The sequence below is a fragment of the Eptesicus fuscus genome, chromosome 19, assembly GCF_027574615.1.
Source record: "Eptesicus fuscus isolate TK198812 chromosome 19, DD_ASM_mEF_20220401, whole genome shotgun sequence".
NCBI classification, from domain to species: Eukaryota; Metazoa; Chordata; class Mammalia; order Chiroptera; family Vespertilionidae; genus Eptesicus; species Eptesicus fuscus.
The window spans coordinates 1,316,064-1,339,959 of NC_072491.1; the positions used below are offsets into that span (position 1 = coordinate 1,316,064).

At 63.8% G+C, this 23,896-nt stretch overlaps 2 protein-coding genes across 5 annotated transcripts in view; one reads left to right on the forward strand and one right to left on the reverse strand.

Annotated features, from left to right (window-relative positions):
- Positions 1-1,222: 1,222 nt before the first annotated feature.
- Positions 1,223-9,589, reverse strand: C19H8orf90 (chromosome 19 C8orf90 homolog). The gene is made up of 3 exons (XM_054708735.1): positions 9,443-9,589; positions 6,762-6,886; positions 1,223-1,704 (listed from the first exon to the last, which is right to left on the reverse strand). The coding sequence occupies exons 2-3, from the start codon at positions 6,826-6,828 to the stop codon at positions 1,223-1,225; spliced, it is 549 nt and encodes a 182-aa protein (XP_054564710.1). The 5' UTR covers positions 6,829-6,886; positions 9,443-9,589.
- Positions 9,590-9,657: 68 nt separating this feature from the next.
- Positions 9,658-23,896, forward strand: part of LOC103299770 (maestro heat-like repeat family member 5) — a 34,871-nt gene continuing 20,632 nt past the window's right edge. For all 4 annotated transcript variants that reach the window (XM_054708678.1, XM_028132829.2, XM_054708679.1 and 1 more), the window contains exons 1-11: positions 9,658-9,818; positions 13,827-14,008; positions 15,210-15,355; positions 16,291-16,419; positions 18,012-18,171; positions 19,491-19,543; positions 21,521-21,628; positions 21,889-22,005; positions 22,710-22,829; positions 23,370-23,522; positions 23,658-23,780. In XM_054708678.1, coding sequence (XP_054564653.1) covers positions 9,742-9,818; positions 13,827-14,008; positions 15,210-15,355; positions 16,291-16,419; positions 18,012-18,171; positions 19,491-19,543; positions 21,521-21,628; positions 21,889-22,005; positions 22,710-22,829; positions 23,370-23,522; positions 23,658-23,780 — 1,368 coding nt within the window. In that variant the 5' untranslated portion in view covers positions 9,658-9,741. The remainder of the gene's footprint in view (positions 9,819-13,826; positions 14,009-15,209; positions 15,356-16,290; positions 16,420-18,011; positions 18,172-19,490; positions 19,544-21,520; positions 21,629-21,888; positions 22,006-22,709; positions 22,830-23,369; positions 23,523-23,657; positions 23,781-23,896) is intronic.

Here is a 23,896-nt window from a genome sequence, read left to right on the forward strand (position 1 = left end):
CAAATTTCATACACTGGGCCTCTAGTGTGTGTGTATATATATATATATAATCAGGAAAAAATGTCAACCCACAGACTGTAATTACCTGCTTAAGTATTTTGTATATAACCCAAATATCTTGGAATTATTATTATTTTTCAAGATTTTTATTGATTTTTTAGGGAGAGAGGAAGGGAGACGGAGAGAGAGAAACATCGATGTGGGAGTGAAACAATGGTCGGCTGCCTCCTGCACGGCCCTACCAGGGATCGAGCCCACAACCCAGCATGTGCCCTGACCGGGATGGAACCGGCACCCCTTCGTGCATGGGGCAGCGCCCAACCAGTGACCACGCTGGCCAGGGCTCTGGTTCTGAACAGCCTATGCACAAAGGAAAATCGAGTCACAGGATTCATAGAAATTGTAAAAAAAAAAATCTTTTTTTCCCTTTGGCAAAAGTACAATTAGCAGGCAATATTAATATTCTGACCAGACAGCCATCTCTCCAGAGAAGTGCTTCATACAAAGGACTTCTTGTGATGGAACAACGAAACGCCGTTACCAATCCTGAGAATGGACACGACTGAATTTCAGCGAACTGTTGGCTCTGATCTTCTACAGGAGGATGGCCACACAGCAACGTGCGATGAAGTGAACTGATTCTGGTGGGGCCCGGGATACGGCATCTGAGGTCCATTCCGTGCGCTCTCACTCCCTCTCCCACCCACCCACTCTGTTCCCTGGGGTCCTGTCCCCTGTGCCCTCCTGTCTGCCCTCCCCTCTGCCTCTCCCTCCCTCCCCATCCCAAGGTCTCTGTCCTGGAAAATGGGGAACCGGCGGCCCTTGGAGTCAGACCCACAGGAACCAGCGCCCAGCTGCCCCTTGGAGGACCCAGGGCTTCGGCGTCCTGACCCGCAGGACGGGGCCACCCACCCCCACCCCAGGGCTGTGGCGAGGGCCCAGAGGGTAGGCACTGGGGGAGCGGGCCCCACCCTCCCTGTCCCAGGTCCTCGGCCCTCGGCAGCCACTGGGCCTGGCCGCCCTGCCTTTTCACGTTGTCCCTGCGCTCCCGTCCACGTGAGGCCAAGCGGCTCTCCGCCCACCGCTGACCAGGCCGGGCCTGGGGGCCGAGCAGGGTCGGGGCCCAGCCGGGTCCAGATGCCCGTGCAGGGGTGTCCAGCAAAGAGCTTGGGGGGCAGGAGAAGCAGAAACAGCCTTTATTTCCGTTCTGGGGCCACCAGGGCTAGCCCAGCCTGGGGGCACCCCCACCGGAGGGGGCGGGCTCAGGCCCGGGCGGCCCCTGGAAGGCAGGGCCGGCGGCAGGCCCGGGCGCCAGGAGCACCAGGCCGGGCCGCGGGCCGGCGCCCGCCTGCGCGTAGCTGAAGGCCAGGCGCTCCAGGTGCTGCTTGCGCAGGGCCGCCTGGGCCGCGTGGTGCAGGGGCCTCAGCAGGGCGGGGGGCGCGGCGCCCGGGCCCCGCAGCAGGAAGTCGAAGCCCGCGCGGTCCCGCGGGTCGTAGAAGAGCGGCCCGTGGGCGGGGTCGGGCCCGGGCGGCCAGGCGTACGGGAAGGGCAGCGTGAAGTCCTCGGTGAGCACGCGGATGGCGAAGTCGTCCTCCTTGCCCAGCGCGCGGTAGGCGCGCCCGATGCCGCGGAAGTGCGCCTCCCAGAGCTGCGCGTCCCCGCCGTAGATGTCCGGGAACGGGAACTCCGGGGGCAGGACGGCACCTGCGGGACAGCCAGGGACCGCCGTGCCGCTGGCAGAGCCGCCAGACACAGGGCGGCGGGGAGAGAGGAGGGAGGCGGGGGCCCCCGGCTGAGCGTGGCCCGCGGAGGGGAGCGCACCTGATGGGGCAGCAGCCCCACCCCACGGAGGGCAGACAGCCCTGGACGGTGAGAGGACACCCCGCTAACCTTACCTGGGCCCTGTCCGACCTAGGAACCGGGAGGTCAGGGCACCGGCCCGGGTTGCAGGCTCCATCCCCAGTGGGGGGCGTGCAGGAGGCAGCCCGTCCATGATGCTCTCCCATCACGGATGTTTCCATCTCTCGCCCCCTTCCTCTCCGAAGTCGATAAAGATGTATGTGGAACATGTGTATTGTTTGGGTGGAGAAGTCTGGGCGGCTGCCCAGGCTGGCTGCGCGGGGCCTCCCAACCAGCTCAGGATGCGGGCTCACCCGCAGACCGTGGACCCGGACGGGGGACCAGCCGCTCCCGGGGAAAGCGGGTCCTGGGCTGCGCAGGGAACGGGCTGTGGGGACCTCGGGGTCAGGCGGGATCCGGGGAAGAGGAAGCCAGGACAAGGACGGGGAAGCACTGGCTGGGAGGAGGGAGGCCGAGGGGCCGACGCCAGGCCTGGCAGCTGGACGTGGGGAGGAGCCCGGGGGAGAGGCGGGCTCCCAGCCTGGGGCACAGGGGGGGGCCCGGGGGCCAGGGGAGTGGCTCTCCATTGGATGCCTCCCTGGGGCAGGCTGAAGGAGGAATGTGAGTCTCTTGGTCTGATGTCTGTGAGTGAGTCGTGTGGGTCTCCGAAAATCGCCTGGGTACAAACTGCCCCTGGTCTGGGTCCCTGCGCCCTCCCAGCCCTTCCACGGCCCCAGGCGGCAGCCCAGGCTGCGGCCCCGGGCCCAGCCCTGACCCGGACTCTGGATGGGTGATCCCTTCCCACGTGGCCAAGCGCCTCTGGGCGATCGTCCTCATCTCCTCAGTGTGCGTGGGCACCTGTGTGTGCCAGGCAGGCCCTGGCCAGGTCCTCGGGCGCTCGGGCAAGGAGTGTGCGAGCCGGGGCTGGTTTAACTGCCTGCACCCCAGTCCCTCCTGCCGGAACGGGAGCCATCGAAGGTGCTCTGCCCCCTCCCCAAGAGAAGACAGGGCCACCCTGCCTGGGGGATGAGGGTACTCTCCTAGCTCAGCCCCCAGACGGGGCCCAGGCGGGTGGGCGGGGACGTCGCGTTCAGCACCGCGGACAGCTCCGCGGCCCCGCAGGAGCCTGGGACCCCGGGGGCTGAAGGCTGTCCATGGGAAGCAGCCCATCCTGCCCATTGGGAGGCCTCCTCCATGCAGGCCTCCAGGTGAGCAGCGGGAGGTGCAGGGCTGCCTCCGTCCCGGCCCCCCGGCCTGGCTTCACCCTCAGCACCAGCACGGGGGGGAGGCAGGCAGGGGAGGGGCTGTGAGCGTTGCTGTGGGTGGGGGGTGGGAGACATTTGTGGGGAGGAGGGGAGTTGGTGGATGGGGCCCCCATGAGAGGAGAGGAGAGACCGCCGGTGCATGGGAAGAGGGACACCCTGAGGCAGCCAGGGCAGGGATCCAGGGCCGAGGGGTGCTGGCACGCGGGGGTGGGGTGAGAGACTCTCAGATGCTGACTGTGCCTTGAAGATGGAAGGGGCAGGCTCTCCTGGTGCAGGGGTGGGTGGGAGGGGAGAGAAGACACTGTGGTTTTGGCCTGAGCGCCCGGCAGAGCCGAGGCCCGCTTACTGAGGTGGGGGTTGGGTCTCGGCTTCCCCTGCAGCCCCTCCTCCTGCCGACCCGCTGCAGGCTGGGATGGGGGCCAGGGGTCTAACTTGGGGAGGTGGGTGCCTTCTGACAGGCCGGGGGAGGCACAGAGGCCAGCTGGCTGGGAGCCTGCAGCTGGGGTGGGGCTCCGGCTGGGGAGGACCCAGAAGGTGCTATTTAAAAAAAAAAATTACTGATTTCAGAGAGGAAGGGAGAGGGGGAGAGAGAGAAACATCAGTGATGAGAGAGAATCATGGATCGGCTGCCTCCTGCTCGCCCCCTACTGGGGATCGGGCCTGCACCCTGGGCCTGTGCCCTGAGCGGGAGTCAAACCGTGACCTCCTGGTTCCTAGGTCGACGCTCAGCCACTGAGCCAGGCCGGCCGGCGGAAGGTGCTATTTGAAGCCACGGAACCAGGTGAAATCACCGAGGGCCCGAGGAAGAAGGAAAGGCCCCATCCCTGCAGGGGGTCGGCGGGAGGAGGGGCTGCAGGGGAAGAGCCAGGAGCCGCGAGGAGGGGCCTGGGCCAGGAGCCCGCAGGTCCCTGCACGGAGGCCGAGACCCGGCTCAGGTTTAGCTGCGTTGGCGAAGGGCCAGGAAGGCAGGGCTGGTCCGCGTGGGCTCAGGAGCACATGGGAGGGCGGGAGTGGGAGGCAGAGGGTCACAACCTTTCCGGGGAGCGTGGTGACCAGCGGGGAGAGAGATCAGGAGGCTGACGGGAAGAGGGGTGAAGGGACGGGGTGCAGAGCAGCTGCTCTGTGTGCTGGGAGGAATAAGATGTCTGGACACGGACACCGTGAGGCCAAGGTCGCAGGGCCTGAGGGAGGCGTGGCCAGGAGGGAAGGCCCGGACCAGCGGGAAGCTGGCGTTGGCGGGAGCAGGGGTGGGTCGTGAGGACGGAGCTGCAGGCGGGCACAGGGCAGGTGGGCGGTGCCCACGGTGGCAGGCACCCACAGGAGTCCTCTTCCCGTGGCTTTACCTCCTCAATGGAAGAGGGAGCCAGGCCACCCGCTGGGGGGTGAGGAGGGAGAGGAGGGGCGGGAGCTGGGAGAGAGAAGGCTGGACAGAGGAGGAACGCAGGGGCCCGGGCTCAGGCCGGCCCCGCAGGCTTTAGGGAGGGGAGGTCCTCCCGCTCTGCTCAGCGGTACGGCCCAGGCGAGGAGGAGGCGGAAAGTTGGGGGGCTGCCAGGCTGACACAACAGAAAAAGCGAGGGCCAGGCGGGGGGAGGGTGTGCGGGTGTGATGACCACACAGAGCGGGAAAGGGGGGGTCAGGAGGGGGGAGGGTGTGCGGGTGTGATGACCACACAGAGCGGGAGGGGGGGGTCAGGAGGGGGGAGGGTGTGCGGGTGTGATGACCACACAGAGCGGGAAAGGGGGGGTCAGGAGGGGGGAGGGTGTGCGGGTGTGATGACCACACAGAGCGGGAGGGGGGGGGTCAGGAGGGGGGAGGGTGTGCGGGTGTGATGACCACACAGAGCGGGAAAGGGGGGGTCAGGAGGGGGGAGGGTGTGCGGGTGTGATGACCACACAGAGCGGGAGGGGGGGGGTCAGGAGGGGGGAGGGTGTGCGGGTGTGATGACCACACAGAGCGGGAAAGGGGGGGTCAGGAGGGGGGAGGGTGTGCGGGTGTGATGACCACACAGAGCGGGAGGGGGGGCCAGGAGGGGGGAGGGTGTGCGGGTGTGATGACCACACAGAGCGGGAGGGGGGGGGTCAGGAGGGGGGAGGGTGTGCGGGTGTGATGACCACACAGAGCGGGAAAGGGGGGGTCAGGAGGGGGGAGGGTGTGCGGGTGTGATGACCACACAGAGAGGGAGGGGGGGTCAGGAGGGGGGAGGGTGTGGGTGTGATGACCACACAGAGCGGGAGGGGGGGGTCAGGAGGGGGGAGGGTGTGGGTGTGATGACCACACAGAGCGGGAAAGGGGGGGTCAGGAGGGGGGAGGGTGTGGGTGTGATGACCACACAGAGCGGGAAAGGGGGGGTCAGGAGGGGGGAGGGTGTGCGGGTGTGATGACCACACAGAGCGGGAGGGGGGGGGTCAGGAGGGGGGAGGGTGTGCGGGTGTGATGACCACACAGAGCGGGAGGGGGGGGTCAGGAGGGGGGAGGGTGTGCGGGTGTGATGACCACACAGAGCGGGAGGGGGGGTCAGGAGGGGGGAGGGTGTGGGTGTGATGACCACACAGAGCGGGAGGGGGGGGGTCAGGAGGGGGGAGGGTGTGGGTGTGATGACCACACAGAGCGGGAAAGGGGGGGGTCAGGAGGGGGGAGGGTGTGGGTGTGATGACCACACAGAGCGGGAAAGGGGGGGTCAGGAGGGGGGAGGGTGTGGGTGTGATGACCACACAGAGCGGGAAAGGGGGGGCCAGGAGGGGGGAGGGTGTGCGGGTGTGATGACCACACAGAGCGGGAAAGGGGGGGTCAGGAGGGGGGAGGGTGTGGGTGTGATGACCACACAGAGCGGGAAAGGGGGGGTCAGGAGGGGGGAGGGTGTGCGGGTGTGATGACCACACAGAGAGGGAGGGGGGGCAGGAGGGGGGAGGGTGTGGGTGTGATGACCACACAGAGCGGGAAAGGGGGGGGGTCAGGAGGGGGGAGGGTGTGGGTGTGATGACCACACAGAGCGGGAAAGGGGGGGCAGGAGGGGGGAGGGTGTGGGTGTGATGACCACACAGAGCGGGAGGGGGGGTCAGGAGGGGGGAGGGTGAGGGTGTGATGACCACACAGAGCGGGAGGGGGGGCAGGCAGGATGGGGAGGGGGTGGGAACTTGCTAGAAACCCTGGCTCCCGGGGAATGCTGGAGCCCCACGCAGAGGGCCTGCCCTGGTGGGAACTCCTGAGAGTGGGGTGGGGGCCAGGATGCGGGGGCTGGGGGAGGATGAGGGCCTTTAAGAGGACGCTGGGGACCGAGGGGCCAGTGTGAGGGGGGTCATCAATGCGATGACAGCAGAGACCAGGATCCGAATCCAAGGAGGAGGCGGGAGGGAGGTAGACTCGGTCGGGGGGTGACTGCCCCCCCCCCCGAGTAGGGACAGTGGGAGGGGACTCTGAGGACCAGCACGCAGGGGGGGGGGTAGGGATGTGGTGGGAGGGGCCAGAGAGTGACCCCAAGGAGCCCTGAGGAGTGCAGAGGCCCCGCCCACCTGGGGAGCAAGGGGGGAGGGGCTGCTGGCTATGGGGTGGGGTCCAGGCCCCCCAGCCCTGTCCTGCTGTGTGGCCTTGGCAGAGCCCCCCACCCCCACATGCCACCAGCACCCCCCTCCTCCACCCCGCCCCTGCCTGGGCCTCACCTGGAGCAGGTACCGGAGGCGGCGGCAGACCGGCTTTGCTGGGGTCCCCGGAATAGGGGGAGGCCATGTCAGCAGCCCCTCAGACTTGTTTACCTGGCTGCCCCGGAGACTGGGGGCGGGGCCTCCTGGGAGGAAAGAACCTTGCATTTAAAGGGGCCCCACCTGGCCGTGGGCTGGGTGGAAAGGGGAAGCTGGCGCAGGCCTCCCCCCCACACCCCTGCAGCCAGCAAGCTCTGTGCCTGGCACTAGGGAGCCAGCTTGGGGGGACGGGGGGACGGGGGGGGGGGACAGGGGGGGGGGGGGAGGGGTAGAAGGTGAAGATCCTTTATGAACTGGATGCATTTCCATTTTGTTACAATGCATCACCATGTCATGCTTCTCTAAGGTAAATACTTTCCTCATCTAATCTCGGGTAAAGTGGGTTCAGCCGTTTTACAGATGGGGAAACTGAGGCTCGGGAGGTCATTGTGTTTATTTGCTGGTTGAATGGAGTCGCGCCACTTTGCACACCAACCCCAGGAAGAGGGTTCCAGCGCCAGGGGAGCCCGGCCGGCGTGGCTCAGTGGTGGAGCGTGGACCTGTGACCCAGGAGGTCACGGTTCGATTCCCGGTCAGGGCATGTGCCCGGGTTGTGGGCTCGAGCCCCAGTGTGGGGCGTACAGGAGGCAGCCGATCCACGATTCTCTCTCATCAGTGATGTTTCCATCTCTCTCTCTCCCGCTCCCTTCCTCTCTGAAATCAATAAAAATATGTTTAAAAAATAAAAAACCACCAAGGAAAAGGGTGCCCTTCAGTTGTCCAACGGGCCAGCCGTGAGAAGGTAGTCAGGCAGCCCCTCTTAGCTGCAAGGGAGGCTGGGAAGGTGGCCCACCCTGGGCAGCAGGTGCCCGGCATTGGGCGGGACGGGAGGCAGCCCGGGAGGCTGCGGCTCGGTGGGAGCAGTGAGCCGGAGAAGGAGCAAGAGTGCGGGCAGGCCCTTCCCAGCCTGGTCACAGCCCACAATGCCTCCCCCTACCCCCCCGTCACGTCCCCTCCGGTCTCAGCAGCTCCCACTGCACGGTTCCCCTCCCTGCCTCCCTGCGGGGCAGAGAGGGGTCCAGGCAGAGAGCAAGGAGGGCAAGGCCTGTGGGCGCAGCCCTGGGAGCGGAGGGCGGCAGCGAGGAGGGCCCGGCGCTGCCCACGCTGCGGGATAATCCCTCCTGGTGCCGCCGTCTTGCGGTTATTTTTAAAATCTCATTTCCAGAAAGTGGGAGAGAAAACCTCTTCCTGTGCCTCTCCCCCTCCTCTCTGCGAGCATTAGGAGGGGTGACGGGAGGCGGAGCCCTGGAAGACGAGGCGTCCCGGGCAGTGCGCCTGCTGGGGGCGCGAGGCTTCTGCTGACACTGGCCCCTCCCTCGGGCGCAGACCCACCAGCAGGACACCCCCCCCCCGGGGCAGCCCCTCCCAGGGGCTCCTCTGCCTCTCTCACAGCAGGCGTTTTCAGGGCACCTACTACACGCTGGAGCCCAGCAGGGAGGGGACTCCGGGTCCCCACCTTCAGGGATGCAGTGTCCAGCGGGGGAGGCCCAGGGAGAGGAGTGGCCCCGGGGCCAGAGGTGCTGGAGCCGCTGCCAAGCCCCAGCGGGCGGAGTGGAGGGGCAGAGAGACGGGGTGCGGGCTCGGGCAGGCCTCTTCCCCTGGGCAGTACCAGAGCCTGTGCTGTGGGCCGGGCTGCAGCTGGGGGGGGCCTGAGGGACGGCCTGGGCAAAGGTGCGAGGTGGGGGCCCCTGGAGCTCCCCCAGGCCCCCGACTCCCAGTGGCAGCGCTGCCCACAGCTGGTCCACCCCTGAGCGGTGGGATGTCAGGGTCCCTCCCCCACACTCTGACCTGCCCTTCCAGGTCCAGGGGGGCTGCGGGGCGGGGAGAGCGGTCCCTGAGAGCACAGCCTCTATCCTCCCTCAGCACCCCCACCTCTATCCTCCCTCAGTACCCCTGCCAGGAGTCCTGCCTGGGCCCACAGCGCCATCTGCTGGCAGCACAGAGAGACTCAGGCGAGTAGGCCTGGAGGCCCCAGCTAGGCTTATACCTGGGGAGGGGTTGGCACCATGCGAGGGGGGGGGCGGGGGGAGGGGTTGGCACCACGGGGGGCAGGCGGAGGCAGGTGTGAGGTGCTCCTCGGGCCTCATCCTCACCCTGGCCTGGAGTTGGGGCCTCAGTTTGAACCTGGCTCCACCACTGACTGCTGTGTGACCTCCAGCCAGTTCCTGCCCCGCTCTGAGCGTCACCCCAACACCAGGGTCGGGGGTGAGTGCGCCCCGCTCCCCAGCTGCTGTGAGAGGTGCCCCCGGGCGGGGAGCCCACAGCCAGCAGAGGCTGTGCCCCGCGTGCTGACGGTGCCCCTCACTCCCGAGAGGCTCGTGGGAGACACTCCGGCCCCAACGTCTCACCACATTCTCAGACATGGCGAGGGGCAGGGCAAAGGGCACAAGGTCAGAGTCCACGGCGTGTCCCTCCCCGGCCCCTTCCTCGGGGGCTGAGTCTGCCCAGAACCCTAACGGCGTGGACCACGTCGTCGCTCTCGACTGCCGTGTGACCAGTGACCCCGCCTCAGGGCTCACACGGCACACGCGCTCCCACAGGCCTGGGTCAGGAGTCCGGCACAGCCTCCCTGGCTTCCGGCTCTGCAGAGCCTCAGGGCTCACCGGCTGCAGGCACGGGGCTGCTCCGCGGGCCTCCCAGGGGCAGCCGAGAGCCAGAGGTGGGAGGGCCGGGTCCAAGGTCACGCTGGGGCCACAAGGCCAGCCACCCACACGCTGCTGTGCGCACAGCACCAGGTCCGGGGCCCCAGCTCTGTCCCTGCAAAGGTGCCCTGGACGCTGGGACCATTGTGACCTCAGGGGTGAGGTCAGAGCTGGCAGAACCGGGGAGGGGGTGCCCAGAGATAGGGCTGCCCCGCTGGCATGAGGACAGGGCCTGTGGGTCCTCCACGCCGCACCCCAAGATGGACGGGCAGCATTCGGGAAAGCAGCGCAGCCACACCGCGGCGGACAGGACGTCAGCCCTGTCCCCGGGCCCGAGGTCAGCCAGCGCCCGGCCCGCCTGGGGGTCCCGGGAGGCCCCGGTGCCCCTTCCCGCAGTGCCCGGCCTCGGCCTCTTTGGGGAAGAGCCTCCGGCCTGAGCTGAGGGGGGAGCGGGCCTGCAGCCGGGGCAGCTGGGAGGGTGCCGCCCTCGGCGGGCGGAGCGGCGGCGGGAGGGGGAAGCCTGAGTTCCGCCGCGTGGCTGCTGACTGCCGTGAGGACCCCGGGCGCGGCCAGCCGGGCGTCAGTCCAGCCCACACGGCTGCCGGCTCCGGGACGGACAGACGGGCAGGCTGCCCTGTGCTCCCGAGCTCCAGCTTCTTTACGCACATGCACAGGTTTATAGGTTCGTTTCAGGGAGGAAGGGGGGGGGAGGGAGGGAGAGAAACATCCATGAGGAGAGAGAATCATGGATCGGCCGCCTCCTGCACACCCCCCACTGGGGGTGGAGTGGAGCCTGCAACCCGGGCCTGTGCCCCGACGGGAATGGAACCGTGAGCTCCTGGTTCAGGGGTGGACGCTCAGCCCCGGGCCCCCGCCGGCCGGGCAAGCTTCACCTTCCTCGGGGAACGTTCCTCTACGGCCCTGGGGCCCCCCTGTCCTGCGCAGGCCCCAGGGGGAGCCCCGCATTCCTGCCCTGCCCCCTGGGCCCCAGGATGGAGGGTGCCCTCCACGGGACGCAGGGAGGCCCCGCTGCCCAGCCTACCCTGGGCGGTTCCGGACGGAGCCAGTTCTGGCCTGTGGGCCCCTCCCTGTGCGCCTGGGACTTCCGTGGTCCTGGCCCGCCGCCCTGGTCTCCGGGGGGTGTCAGCCCATCGCCCCTCTGTGTCGGGGTGCTTCTCAGGCGGGGCACCCCCAGTCTGCGGCTGTGGGTCTGTGTCCCATTGTCTGTCTGACGCATTTATCAGTCCTGCCGTTCCTGCTGCCGCTGAGCGGAATTTCTGCGGGTAGAACAGTATAAGCACTCGCCACCTGACGGACGTGGGGTGTTTTCCCGTGGGGCTGTTGTTAGCAACGCCGCTGTAAACGTGTGCGTGCAGATTGGGGTGAACCTAAGTTGCCGTTGCCCTCGGGTGAGGCCGAGGTGCGAGGGGGCCGAGCGGGTGGTGCCTGTCTGTCTGACCGCCCTCCACGCTGGCTGGCCCGCTTCGCATCCCCACCAGCGGCGCAGGCGCCCGGTGACCCGGCAACCCCCCAGCGCTCGGCATGCACCGCTCCGCTGGCTCGGTGGTTCCCGTTGGCGGGTCGTGAGACCCGGCCGCGGCGTGGCCGTGTTTCTCTCGTGGGAAAAGATGTCGGCACGATTTGTGTTGTTCACCGACTGTCTGTCTCCGCGGGTGGGGGGCGTCTGCCGCAGCCTCCGGTGCCCGTGGACAGGGTGTTGGTGATCCTGTTGGTGTGGCGTTCTCTCTGCGTCGGGTCCGTCCTCTATCAGACATGCGATTGGCAAGAATGTCCTCCCAGCCCGCAGCGTGTCTGCGCGTTTTGTTAACGACGTCCTTCCGAAGGCAGAGGTTCTTCACTCGGATGGGACCCGATTTTATGATTTTTTCTCCTTCTTTTATGGAGAGTGCTTTCGGTGTCCATGTAAGACATTTTTGTCTAAACCAAGAGCATGAAGATTTTCTCCTATATTTTCTTCTAGACGTTTTAGAATGTCAGGTTTGACTTGTAGGTCTATGATCTATTTTTTAAAATATATTTTATTGATTTCAAAGAGGAAGGGAGAGGGAGATAGAAACATCAATGACGAGAGAGAATCACTGATCGGCTGCCTCCTGCACGCCCCAGCCTGGGGACGGAGCCTGCCACCCAGGCATGCACCCCTGACTGGAATTGAACCAGGGACCCTTCAGTTCACAGGCTGATGCTCTATTCACTGAGCCACACCAGCCAGGACCTATGATATATTTTTATTTATTTATTTTTTTAATATATTTTATTGATTTTTCACAGAGAGAAAGGGAGAGGGATAGAGAGCTAGAAACATCGATGAGAGAGATACATCGACCAGCTGCCTCCTGCACACCCCCCACCGGGGATGTGCCCGCAACCAATGTACATGCCCTTGACCGGAATCGAACCTGGGACCTTTCTGTCCGCAGACCGACGCTCTATCCACTGAGCCAAACCGGTTTCGGCGATTTTTATTTAATTTGTGTACATAGTTTGAGACATGTGTCAGGGTGTTTTTTTCACGTGTGTGTATCCAATAATTGCAACACCATGTGTTGGTTCTTTCTTAATTGAATGGCTTTTGCACCTTTATCAAAAGTCAGTGGGCCCTGTATGTATGGGTCTTTTTGGGGACTCTGTCTTGCTCTATTTATTTATATTGTTATGTTTCATCACACCAGATCTTCTCTTCTACCTCAGCTTTGTAATAAATCTTGAAATTAGTCGTATTGTTTCTCCCATATTATTCCTCAAAATTGTTTTGGCCACCTCAATCCCTTCACTTTCCATACAAACTCTAGAAACAAATTGTTGGTTACTACCAAAAAAAAAAAATCTTCCTGGGGTTTTCATTTGAATTGTATTAAATATTTAGATAAATTTGGAGAAAATTGATATCTTCACAATATCGAGTCTTCCGATCCATGAACATGGTATGTCTCTTCTTATGGAAGTCTTCATGGTGTCTTTCGTCATTATTTGGTACTTTGCAGTATGCAGATCTTGTAATTACTGGTTAGTTGGACACCTAAGTGTTCTCATAATCTTTAGTGCTATTGTGGTATATGGTACCTTTTGTATCTCAATTCCCATTTCTTTATTGCTAGCATATAGAACTATGACTGGTTTTTGCATACTGGCTTTATATTTGCAAATTCGATGAATTCACTTTTTAATTTTAGTAGCTTTTTTTTATGGGAACCACAGGAGGCTTTTGGGTGACATGATCGGACCTGTTTCTCATGAGGTGCAACAAGTGGATGGGTAAAATATTGCAAAGCAAACTCTTCTAATATGCCGCTGCCCCGCCTGCTCCTGATGCCCTCTGACCTCCCCCTAAGACCCCACCCGGGCTGTGCGGGGGCCAGGGCAGTCTCCTGTGGTCCTGGAAAGTCCTGATCCTCCTCTAAGTCAGTGCGAGAGCTGGAGCCGGGGATGCCATACCCCGAACCCCCCCATCCTACCCACTATGTCTGTCTCCCCAACACTGGCTGAGAAGTCAGGCCCTCAGGCAATGCTGCCAACTCCGGTGTCCCTGAGGCCCTAGCTGGTTTGACTCAGAGGATAGAGCGTCAGCCCGGGTTCGATTCCTGGTCAGAGCACATGCCGGGTTGTCGGCTCGGTCCCCAGCGTGGGGCGTGCGGAAGGCAGCCGATCCATGATTCTTTCTCATCATTGATGTTTCTAGCCCTCTCTCCCTCTCCTTTCCTCTCTGATATTCTATATAATAAAAGGCTAATATGCTAATCGACTGAACAGCCGAACGACCGGTCACTATGATGCACACTGACCACCAGGGGGCAGACACTCAATGCAGGAGCTGCCCCCTGGTGGTCAGTGTGCTCCCACAGGGGGAGCGCCACTCAGCCAGAAGCCGGGCTCATGACTGGCGAGCGCAGCAGCAGCCGTGGCGGGAGCCTCTCCTGCCTCCGCGGCAGCCCTAAGGATGTCCGACTGACGGCTTAGGCTCTGCAGGGAGCAGGCCTAAGCCAGCAGTCGGACATTCCCCCAAGGGCTCCCAGACTGCAAGAGGGCACAGACTGGGCTGAGGGACCCCCCTCCCGAGTGCACGAATTTTGTGCACCAGGCCTCGTGTGTGTGTGTGTGTGTGTGTGTGTGTGTGTGTGTGTGTGTGTTTAAGAGTGTCCCTGAGGCTGCAAGGCTTGCACCCTCTTCCCAGGGCTCAGTCAGTCCACTGAACAGAAGGGTGGACGCCTGGAAGGATGTGATCCAGCCTGACCCAGGCCCAGGCACCCGTGTCCCCCGCGCTCACACCCATGAGCACACACAGGGCACCCAGGTGCACACACCCAGGAGCTCTTTTCCATTTCAGAATCTCCTCCCGCATCTCGGAATCCACGCAGGACCTGTCCCACCGAAAGGCACCTCAGACCTCTGCCCACGGGGACAGGCCAGCACACCCCCCCACCATCCTCCTGCGCAAGTCCAACAGCAGCCAGGCGGCCCTGGGGCCCCAGACGCACCACATGTTCTTGGAGAAAGCCTACAACGCAGGTGGTCCCCAGCCCTGGGACTCGGTTCCAGCACTTTCCATCATGGCCCTTCACCTCAAGAGGTCCCGGGGATGAGGCCAGGGGAGTCCTCCCTCCAGGACACGGGGCATGTCAGGGGTGTGGACACACGGCAGGGAGCCCTGCTATCCTCCTTGGCCTCTTCATGCCTCCTGAGCCCCCATATGCCCTCCCTCACACCTCACCTCCTCTCCTCCCACACCTTTCATGCCTTAGAGCCTCCACTTAGGCCTGGCCTGCTCCCTGAAATGCCTCCCCTTCGTTCAAGGGGTGACGTGCCCCAATCCTTCTAAACAAGGTTAAGTTGCCACCTCCTTTGGGAAGCCAGTCTTGATTGCCCCTCCTTCTTCGTCAGGGTGTACTGCCCCTTCCCTCCGTGTGCCCAGGGCCTTTTGCACAACTACCCACCAAACCAACGTCCACTGGTGTTGGGCATGGCTCCCAGAGCTGGGCCCTGGCTCCTCTGTGAGCCCCACACACAGCCCTACAACCACCCAGAGCGAACATCGTTGAATGTGAAACGACTGGATGGAAGGTGTAGGGATGGAGGCATGAATAGATGAGGAGATGGATGGATGGATGATGGATAGATGGATGATGGATGATGGATGGATGGATGGATGGATGGATGGATGGATGGATGGATGGATGGATGGATGATGGATGGATGGATGGATGAATGGATGATGGATGGATAGATGGATGGATGGATGGATGGATGGATGGATAGATGGATGGATGGATAGATGGATGGATGGATGATGGATGGATGGATGGATGGATGGATGGATGGATGGATGGATGGGTCAATGGGTGGGAAGATGGATATTTTTATTACTGGCTGGATTGGTGGATGAGTATAAGGATGGACAGACAAGTGGATGGATGGATGTCTTGATGAACAAACGTAGTATGAATGTATAGATGGATCAGTGGACAGGTGAACGACAGATGAATACACAGATGGATGGACAGAAGGATGGTTGAATTGGTGAATAGGAGGAAATTCCTGCTCCTTCGGTCCTGAACTCCAGGACTGGCTGGACCGTCAGGAGGCCCAGGAATGTGTTCAGTGCTCAGTCCTCATTCTCAGATCGCTTCTCCCCTTCCCAGCCCACCCCGCCCGCTGGCACCCTGGGCTTCCCACAGCCCCTCCCCCTCACCCTGCTTGCCCTGTGCCGCAGCCATCTGCTTCAAGATGCTCCGAGACCTGAACGGCTCCGACCCCATCCGCCTGAAGTACATCGTCAAGAAGATCAAGAGCATGGCGTACAAAGCCCCCAACCTGGTGCTGGAAACGATCCACGACTACTTTGCCGACAACCCTGAGGTGGGACTTGCTCAGGCCCCTCCCGAGAGGCACGGGGAGCAGAGGGGGGGCTGGAGCCCAGGCAGGTTCACCTCTGGGCTTCTCCGTGCAGCAGCGACATGGTTTGGGGCAAGTCAACCTCCTCGTGTCCAATGGGCTGAGAGGGGAGGGAGAAAAGTGGGCCAACTCCGTTGACTGACCTGAGAACAATCTCATGAAACAAATGTTATGATCCCCACAGATGAGGGACTGGGGCTTAGGGAAGAGAACTGATTTGCCTAAAGTCACAGAGCCATTATGTGGCAGAGATGGGTGTGTGGATGATGAGTGGGTGGGTGGGTGGATGATGGGCGGGTGGATGGGTGGATGGATGGATGATGGGTGGGTAGGTGGGTGGATGGATGATGGGCAGGTGGATGGGTGGATGGATGGATGGTGGGTAGGTGGGTGGATGGATGGATGGTGGGTGGGTGGGTGAGTGGATGGATTATGGGTGGGTGGATGGGTGGGTGGGTGGATGATGGGCGGGTGGATGTGTGGATGGATGGATGGTGGGTGGGTGGGTGGGTGGGTGGATGGATGAATAGATGGATAATAGGTGAATGGATGATGAATGGATGGGTGGATGGATGGATGGATTGTTGGGTGGATGATTGCTGGGGAAGATGTGTGTGAGTTTTAATAAATGGGTAAATAAATTAAGAAATAAATAAACTGGCTTTAGAGATGAAGTTCCATTAGCAGTTCCCTGAGGGTAGGGACAGATTTTTATTCCTCCGTCTCTAGTTCAAGGCCTGCACACAGTAGGTGCTCACTAAGTGGAGGTTGGACAAATGGCCAAGGGCATCCACTTGGGATCTTTCCCTTCAGGCCTCCTCCCTCTCCCTCCCCGCACCATGTTCTCACTGGCGACTCCCAACTTGTCCCTGAGCCCCTGTCCACTCTGCCGCCCGCAGATCTCCAACCGGCACAAGTTCCGGCTGTTCCACATTCTGGAGACCATCATCGGGGCCAGCGACGCCCTGGAGGAGACCTGGGAGCAAGCCTTCATGAAGCTGGCCCTGGAGAACATGACCAAGTCCACGGTGGGCCCCGCCCCCGCCTCCGGCCGGTCAGGGACTCCCCTGCCCACCCCGTCAGGGACCCCATCCCCGGTTCCACGCCTTCCTTTCCCCTTCATCTCTCACAATGGAGACGCGCCCACAGCAGCTTCTTGAGGAGGCGTGAGCCACGCCTTTCCGTAAATCTGTTCTCTGCCCCGTGGACTCTGAGTTGGAGATGGTCTCCGCCCCTGAGAGGCCGTGGAGACTCGGGAGCCTTCCCCAGCTCGCTCCCTACCCGCCGCCGCCCTCCTGCTGGCGGGCTCCTGGCACCTTCTCCTCGTCCCTCACCTCCGGGGTCCACGGGGCCTGCCCGCTCTGGGCCTCTTTTACCACCGGCTCCGGGTCCTGCGCCCTTTCTTTTGTTTTGGGGTTTTGTTTTTGGGGTTTTTTTGTTGTTGTTAATCCTCACCCGAGGATACTTTCCCATTATCTTTAGAGAGAGTGGGAGAGAGGGGGAGAGACAGAGAAACATCGATGTGAGAGAAACACATCGGCTGGTTGCCTCCTGCACGCGCCCCGACCAGGGCCGTCCGGGGAGGAGCCTACAACAGAGGCACATGCCCTTGACCGGAATCGAACCCGGGCCCCTTTGGTCCGCAGGCCGACGCTCTATCCACTGAGCCACACCGGCCAGCGCCGCTTGGCTCCTTTCTTTATGGAAATGGCTCACGTGAATCCGCGGTGACGACGCGTCCTGCGGTGCTCTGTCCTGGGCTCCGGGACGCCCGGCCCTCCCAGGCGGCGCTTTCCCAGGCTCCTAGCTTCTCCTCTCGCCTCCCTTCTCCATCTCCGCCCTTCCTTCCGCCCCGAGATGAGATGCGCTGTTACACCAACCTCCTATCGAGGTTCCCCTCAGCCCCGCAACCCCCTCCCCGCGACTGCACCGCGTCTTCAACTTCCAAGGACCTTGGTTTGCTCTCAGTGGGCTCCTCTCCCCCCGCATGTGCTCCTCTTCCCCCGTGTGTTCCTCTCCCACCACATGGTCCTCTGCACTGCGCGGAGGCCGTGTCTGCTCTTACCTGGCCGAGGGCAGTAACGCGGGCTCTGGGGAAGTCCCGCCTCTGCCTGGCCTGGGCCCTCCGGCCACCGGTCTCTGGGCTTCGTCAGCCTGTGGTGGTGGCTTTTCTTGTCTCGCGAGTCCGAGGCCTGCTCCGCGCGCTGGCTGCTGGGGGTCAGGAGTCGATCGGGGCTCTGCACACCCAGGCGGGCTGATGGGTTTGGGGTCCATTGTGGAGTCGGAGTGAGCCCACTGCCCCCAGCCCATGTCACAGCTCTGTCTGCCCTCCTGGACCGGTGCCGGCCTGGGGGCTGAGGCCGGGAGGCGGTGCGGAGGGCCTGGCCGCCAGGTGACCTGCCTGCGCGCACGGGCCCACTGCCCGCTCAGGAGCCTCGGTGCCCCTCCCGACACCAGCCTTCAGCCTCCAGGGCTGCGGGGTGGGGAGGGCATCGAGGCGCCTGGCCAGGTCCTGAGCCACGTTACCGCCCCCACCAGGTGCAGGGCCGTGGGAGGCGGGGTGCTGCCCCGGGGCCCTGTACGAGCGCCCACGCTTACTGCTCGCGCCCCTCGCCCGCAGGAGCTGGACGAGGCGTACCAGGACGCGGCCGGCAACGTGCTGGTGGCCATCTGCAGGCACTCGTGGCGGGCCGTGGCCCAGCACCTGGAGGCCGAGGTCCTGACGGGCGTCTTCCCGCACCGCAGCCTCCTCTACGTGATGGGCGTCCTGACCTCTAAACGTACGTCCTGCCCGTGGGTCCTGAGGCCCCCGGCCACCCTTTGCCACCCACCTGGCCTGGTGAGGTGGGCAGGTCACAGAGAGACATCCAGGAGGGGGCGGGGCGGCGAAGCACGTTCGGGGCAGAGGGCAATGGGCGGCGGACCCAGCACCCACAGCGCCCTCCCCTCGGCCAGCCGGGCCGGGCGGGACCCCTGCGAAGGGGAGCTGTCCAGCTGTGCTGCCCACCCCGACCCTAAGCTGGGGTCTCGCTGGGATGAGGGCTCAGCCACTGCAAGACAGCAGCTGTTGACGGAGGACCTGCCCTGTGCCAGCCCCTGCCATCAGGAGCTCACAGGGAGGCAAGTGCCAGCTCTCAACGGGCACTCACTCACTCATTCACTCACTCATTCACTCACTCACTCATTCACTCACTCATTCACTCACTCATTCATTCACTCACTCATTTACTCACTCACTCACTCATTCACTCACTCACTCATTCATTCACTCACTCATTCACTCACTCACTCACTCATTCACTCATTCACTCACTCACTCACTCATTCATTCACTCATTTACTCACTCACTCATTCACTCACTCACTCACTCACTCATTCATTCATTCACTCACTCATTCACTCATTCACTCATTCACTCACTCACTCACACCATGAGCTGAGCTCACGACTGCCCAGCTGGGGAGGTCCTGGGCTGCCCTGGCGGCCATCCGGGAAGGCTTCCTGGAGGAGGTGGCCAAGTCTAAGCTGTGCCTTGAGGAGGGAATTGGTCGGCGGCATCGGCGAGGGGTTGGAGGCCGTGGGAGGACAGTGAGGCCTCAGAGGTCATGCATGGGGTTAAACACCAAGGCCTGGGAGAAGGCTGCTCCACGGCCTCTGCTCTGCACCCCTGCCCTGGGGTGGGCGGGCTGGCTGGAGGTCCCTCTGTGCCTAGGGTGACCTCTGAGACCCCCAGGCCATTCCTGAAGCAGCCCCGCCCTCTGAGGCCGGGTTTCCTGTCTCACAATGCCACCCCCCCTCCAAGCCTTATTCTCTCACCTTCACGGGACCCCCGCCCGTTTCAAAGGGCCGTGCCGGAGCGGCCCCTTCCTTCGCCATTGGGGAGCCCCACGTGGCCTCCTGGGGTCACAGGGCAGAGCCAGCGGGGCCACAGCTCCAGCCCCGCTCTGGACCCCGAGCCCAAGCACGGTCACAGCCCTCGGAGCTCCTCCACCCGGAGCCGAGGCAGGCGCCGTCACCCTGACTCCGCCCCGGGTCCGAGGGATGGAGGAAAGGAGTCTGTGCCTCAGGCTCAGCGCCCGAGACCCCTCTCTCCCACAGAGGAGCTCTTGAACCAGGAGGAGAAGGCGTGCTGGGAGGAGTGGCTGATCAAGGTAGGGAGGGGCCCGCAGGCCTCCTGGGGGCCATGGGGGAGGGGCAGCAGACAGGGCACCAGCATGGACGGCACCTGCTCAGCCCGTGGGGGGCGGGGACAGGGGACGGGGGGGGGGGGCTTGACCACAGTCGTGGGCTGGTCCCTGGGGGACCTGGGATTTGAACCTTGGCCCCTAGGAGCCTGGCTCAGGTGTCCAGCACATAGAAGGCCTTCCCGCCCATCCTGGGGGCTGGGCCCGTGCCTGAGGGGCCGGGAGGGGCAGGCAGGAAGCAGCTGGGTGGACTGAAGACGCCAGAGCCCAGGTGTCCGCCCACCGGAGGGCCGGTGGGGCTGGGCGGAGGAGCTCCGGACGCCGGCTGACCTGGGTTCAAGGTCAAATTCAACCAATCACAGCCCGGCTGTGCTACCTGGCTGACCCACTTGACCTTGGCTTTCTCATCTGTCACCGGGGATGCGAGCGCCTGGTCAAATGCGCGCTGTGGGGCTCGGAGGAAGAGTCCACGCGCCGGCCTGCGAGGGGTCACCATCAAATGGGATCTGGAAGCAACAAGGCAGGCGGCGGGGGCGACACAGTCGTTACAGAGAACCAAGACGGAAGCTCACTCCGGGCGGAGAGGCGAGCAACCTCACTGACCGAGTCAACCTCATGGGCTCCCCCCCCCCCCCCCGCCCTCCGTGCACACGGGCCCACGTGTCCTGTCCCTTCACCTGAAAGGACCGCGATCAAGCAGGGCCGCTCTCGGGGCGGGACGTACAGAAAGAGCAATGGCACAGACGGCCCTGGGGGGCGGCACCCGCGCACGTGGCCGGTCCCCGGGGAGGGCGGAGGCCGGCTAAGGAAATGCGGGAGCGAACGGGGAGGCGGGTGCACCGGGCACATGGGGTTCGGCCGAAAGCAGCGCCTGGGAAGGGATGTACCTCGTTGGAGCCGGTGGCGGAGGAGAAGAAAGGCGTCGGCTCTGCTGCCGGAGCCTTCGTTTCAAGAAAAGAGCAAATTAAACCCAAAGTAAGTAGAAGAAGAGAAGCAATGGAAACGAAGGAGGGCCGGGCCTGTGTGGCCCAGTGGACGGAGCATCGGACTGTGCATCGAAGGGTCAAGGGCACGTACCCCGGTCGCAGGTCCGATCCCCAGCCCCGTCGGGGAGCGTGCAGGAGACAACCCCTCGGTGTGACTCTCTCACATCGATGTCTCTCCCTCTCCCTCCCTCCCTCCGCCTCCTTCTTCCTGCGCTCTCTAAACATCACTGGGGAAATGTCCTCAGATGAGGATGAACCACACCAAAAAGCCCGAGAGGAGGAAAAAGAAGGTTTCTACGGAGACAGGAGAGCGCGCGCCGCGCCCGAGGCAGGGACTCACCGAGGCCTGCGGGTGGGGAGCGCCTGGCTGGGCCGGCCGAGAACTTACAGCCACAAGACGCCGGCGCCCCAGAAGCAGCGGGAGGAGCCACGGCCTCCACGCAGAAAGCGCAACAAGGACACTGAGCCCGGACACGGGGCCCCGCGGCCCAGGGAGACGCGTAGTCGGAGCCGTCCGTGTCCAGGGACCAGAGTCATGGTCACACACCCGCCCCCAGGACGTACTCAGTGCCTCCTCGTTCGTCCATCACGGCTAAGGGAGAAAGAACCCAATTCTGCACATTTTTTAAAAAATACGTTTTTATTGATTTCAGAGAGGAGGGGAGAGGGAGGGAGAGATAGAAGCATCAATGTTGAGAGAGAATCATGGATCGGCTGCCTCCTGCACGCCCCCTACTGGGGATCGAGCCCGCAACCCAGGCCTGTGCCCTTGACCGGAATCGAACCCGGGACCCTTCAGTCCACAGGCCGATGCTCTATCCACTGAGCCACACCGGCCAGGGCCCAATGCCGCACATTCTCAGGAGGGGAAGGGGCAAGAGGACGAGGGGTCAGGCGCCGAGGGGCCGGGGTGGCCCAGTCATGGGAGGCCCCAGCCCCGCCACCCATCTGCTCGCAGATAGCCTTCAAGTCGACCCAGTTCCTGAAGGTGGACGTGTGGTCCAGGGAGCTGCTGTGGGTGCTCACCAGGCCTGACCGGACCGTCCAGGAGCAGGCCCCCGAGAAGGTGGGCCCCGCCCCGTCTCCCCGTGCGCAGTCCCGCTGCCTGTCCGTGGGATGCACGGCCGTGGGGAGGCCCCGGCCCTGGAGGGAAACGGGAGGACCCCAGAGAGACGGGGGCGGGATATGGGGGGGCGGGGCTGAGCAGCAGGGACTGCAGGCCGCACCCCGAAGCCCCAGGCAGGTGGATGGTCCACAGAGGGCGGCGCCGGAGCCCGGGCGGCCGCCAGGTGGACGGGGATGGACAGGAAGGTGAACCTCCCCCAGGCCTTCCTGTTCGTCTTCTACGGGCTGGTCCTTCAAGCGGAGGACGACAGCGCCAGGGTCAGGACGCACCTGGGCACCCTCCTGGGGACGTCCCACCAGTGGCCAAAGCAGAGGGAGGTGAGCACCCAGCTCTCAGCCTGACCACAGGCTGACCCTGACCCTGGTCACACTGACCCTGGTCACACTGACCCTGACCCTGGTCACACTGACCCTGACAATGGTCACACTCTGAGCCCTGACCCTGTTCACACTGACCCTGACCCTGGTCACACTGACCCTGACCCTGGTCACACTGACCCTGACCCTGATCACACCCTGAGCCCTGACCCTGGTCACACTGACCCTGACCCTGGTCACACCCTGAGCCCTGACCCTGGTCACACTCTGAGCCCTGACCCTGGTCACACCCTGAGCCCTGACCCTGGTCACACTCTGGGCCCTGACCCTGGTCACACCCTGAGCCCTGACCCTGGTCACTCTGAGCCCCTTCACAGACTGAGCCCATCACACTTGGGTCCTCCTCCGCTCACACCTGGCTCCTGGCCCCTCGTTCTCACTCTGGTCATGTCGGCTCACAGCTGAGGGGGATTACCTGTCTCCAGGGAGTCGCCTCTGCCTCCTGCCCCCCACCCGCCTCCAGAGCCCATAAGAGAACCCCATGGGGCTGGGCTCAGAGATGCAGGTCCTTAGAGTGGGCGGGTGGGAGGGGGATGTCTGTGACCTCAGACCAGGCCCCTCCCTTCCTGGGCCTCACTTCCCACACCCCAATGAGGGGCCCCCTGGTCCTGGGACCCCACGTGGTGACCTGTCCCCACCCCCAGGGCATCGCCCTCACGGTGGGGCTGACGGCGGTTCGCCACCTGGACCACGTGTGGGCCGCCCTGGAGCAGTTCGGCCGGAGCTCGCCCATCAAGTGCAGCCTCCACAGCTTCTCCCCGAAGGTGCTGGCTCGGGGTCGCGGGGGCCTGGCACCTCGGGGCCCTGCCCTCCGGAAAGCCCTGAGCCTCCCATGGACCCCGGGGCCAGTTAGGGACACGAGCTCTGAACCGCGTGTCCTGGCCTCCGGTTCAACCAGCCTCTAAGCCCACCTGCGGTGTGACCCCTGTGCCTCAGTTTCTCCTCTTGAATAATTCCTGCCTCTCTGGCCAGCTGTTGGGGAGTGCTGGGTGACGGCCCCCCGCATGGCTGCGGTGGACGCTGAGCGTTCAGTAGTAGCTCTTGGACCCGGGCCTGGCCTGAAACAGGAGACAGGGCCAGAGGTCACGTGCCCGGGGAGCCGGCCGGAGCCGCCGCGCCCCCCAACCCCCGCCCCGTCCGCACTGCACCGGGGATAACCCCCCGGGGGCAGAACCATTTCTATTTTCCTCCCGAGGTAAACTGAGGCCCGCCCCCTCAGAGCACCCTGGCTCCAGGGCGCTGCTAGGGCCCGGGTCCCTCCCGACTCGGCTCCCCCTCATCCGCCGCCGCCCGCCCACCCCCAGGCCCAGACGTCGGAGGACCTGCGCTGGAAGTGGGCCAGCAGCACCCTCCTCCTGGCCTACGGGCAGATGGCGGTCAAGGCCAAGGCCCACATCCTGCCGTGGGTGGACAACATCTTGTCCCGGATGATCTTCTTCTTCCGATACAGCTCCTGGGTACGTCCAGCGCCCGGCCGCCCCCCCCTCCCCCTCCCGCTCCGCAGCGCCTGCTGCCGCGCCTGACGGGGCTCTGGCTCTCTCCTGCCCTCCCCGCGCCCCCTCCCCCCGCTCCTGGCCTGACCCGCACGCCAGGACGAGACCCTGAAGCAGAGCTTCCTCACCGCCATCCTCATGCTGGTGGGCGCCGTCAGCCGCAGCGAGGCCGCCCACAGCTACCAGTTCTCCCAGATCCCCGAGCTCTCGGAGTGTCTGATGGTGAGCGCCAGGCTGGGTGGCGAAAGGGAGGGAGGGTACCTCCCCCCCACCCCCATCCCCCACCTCCTCCCCCCCACCCCCCCCCCACCCCCGTCTGGCCAGCTGGGTTCGTTCCT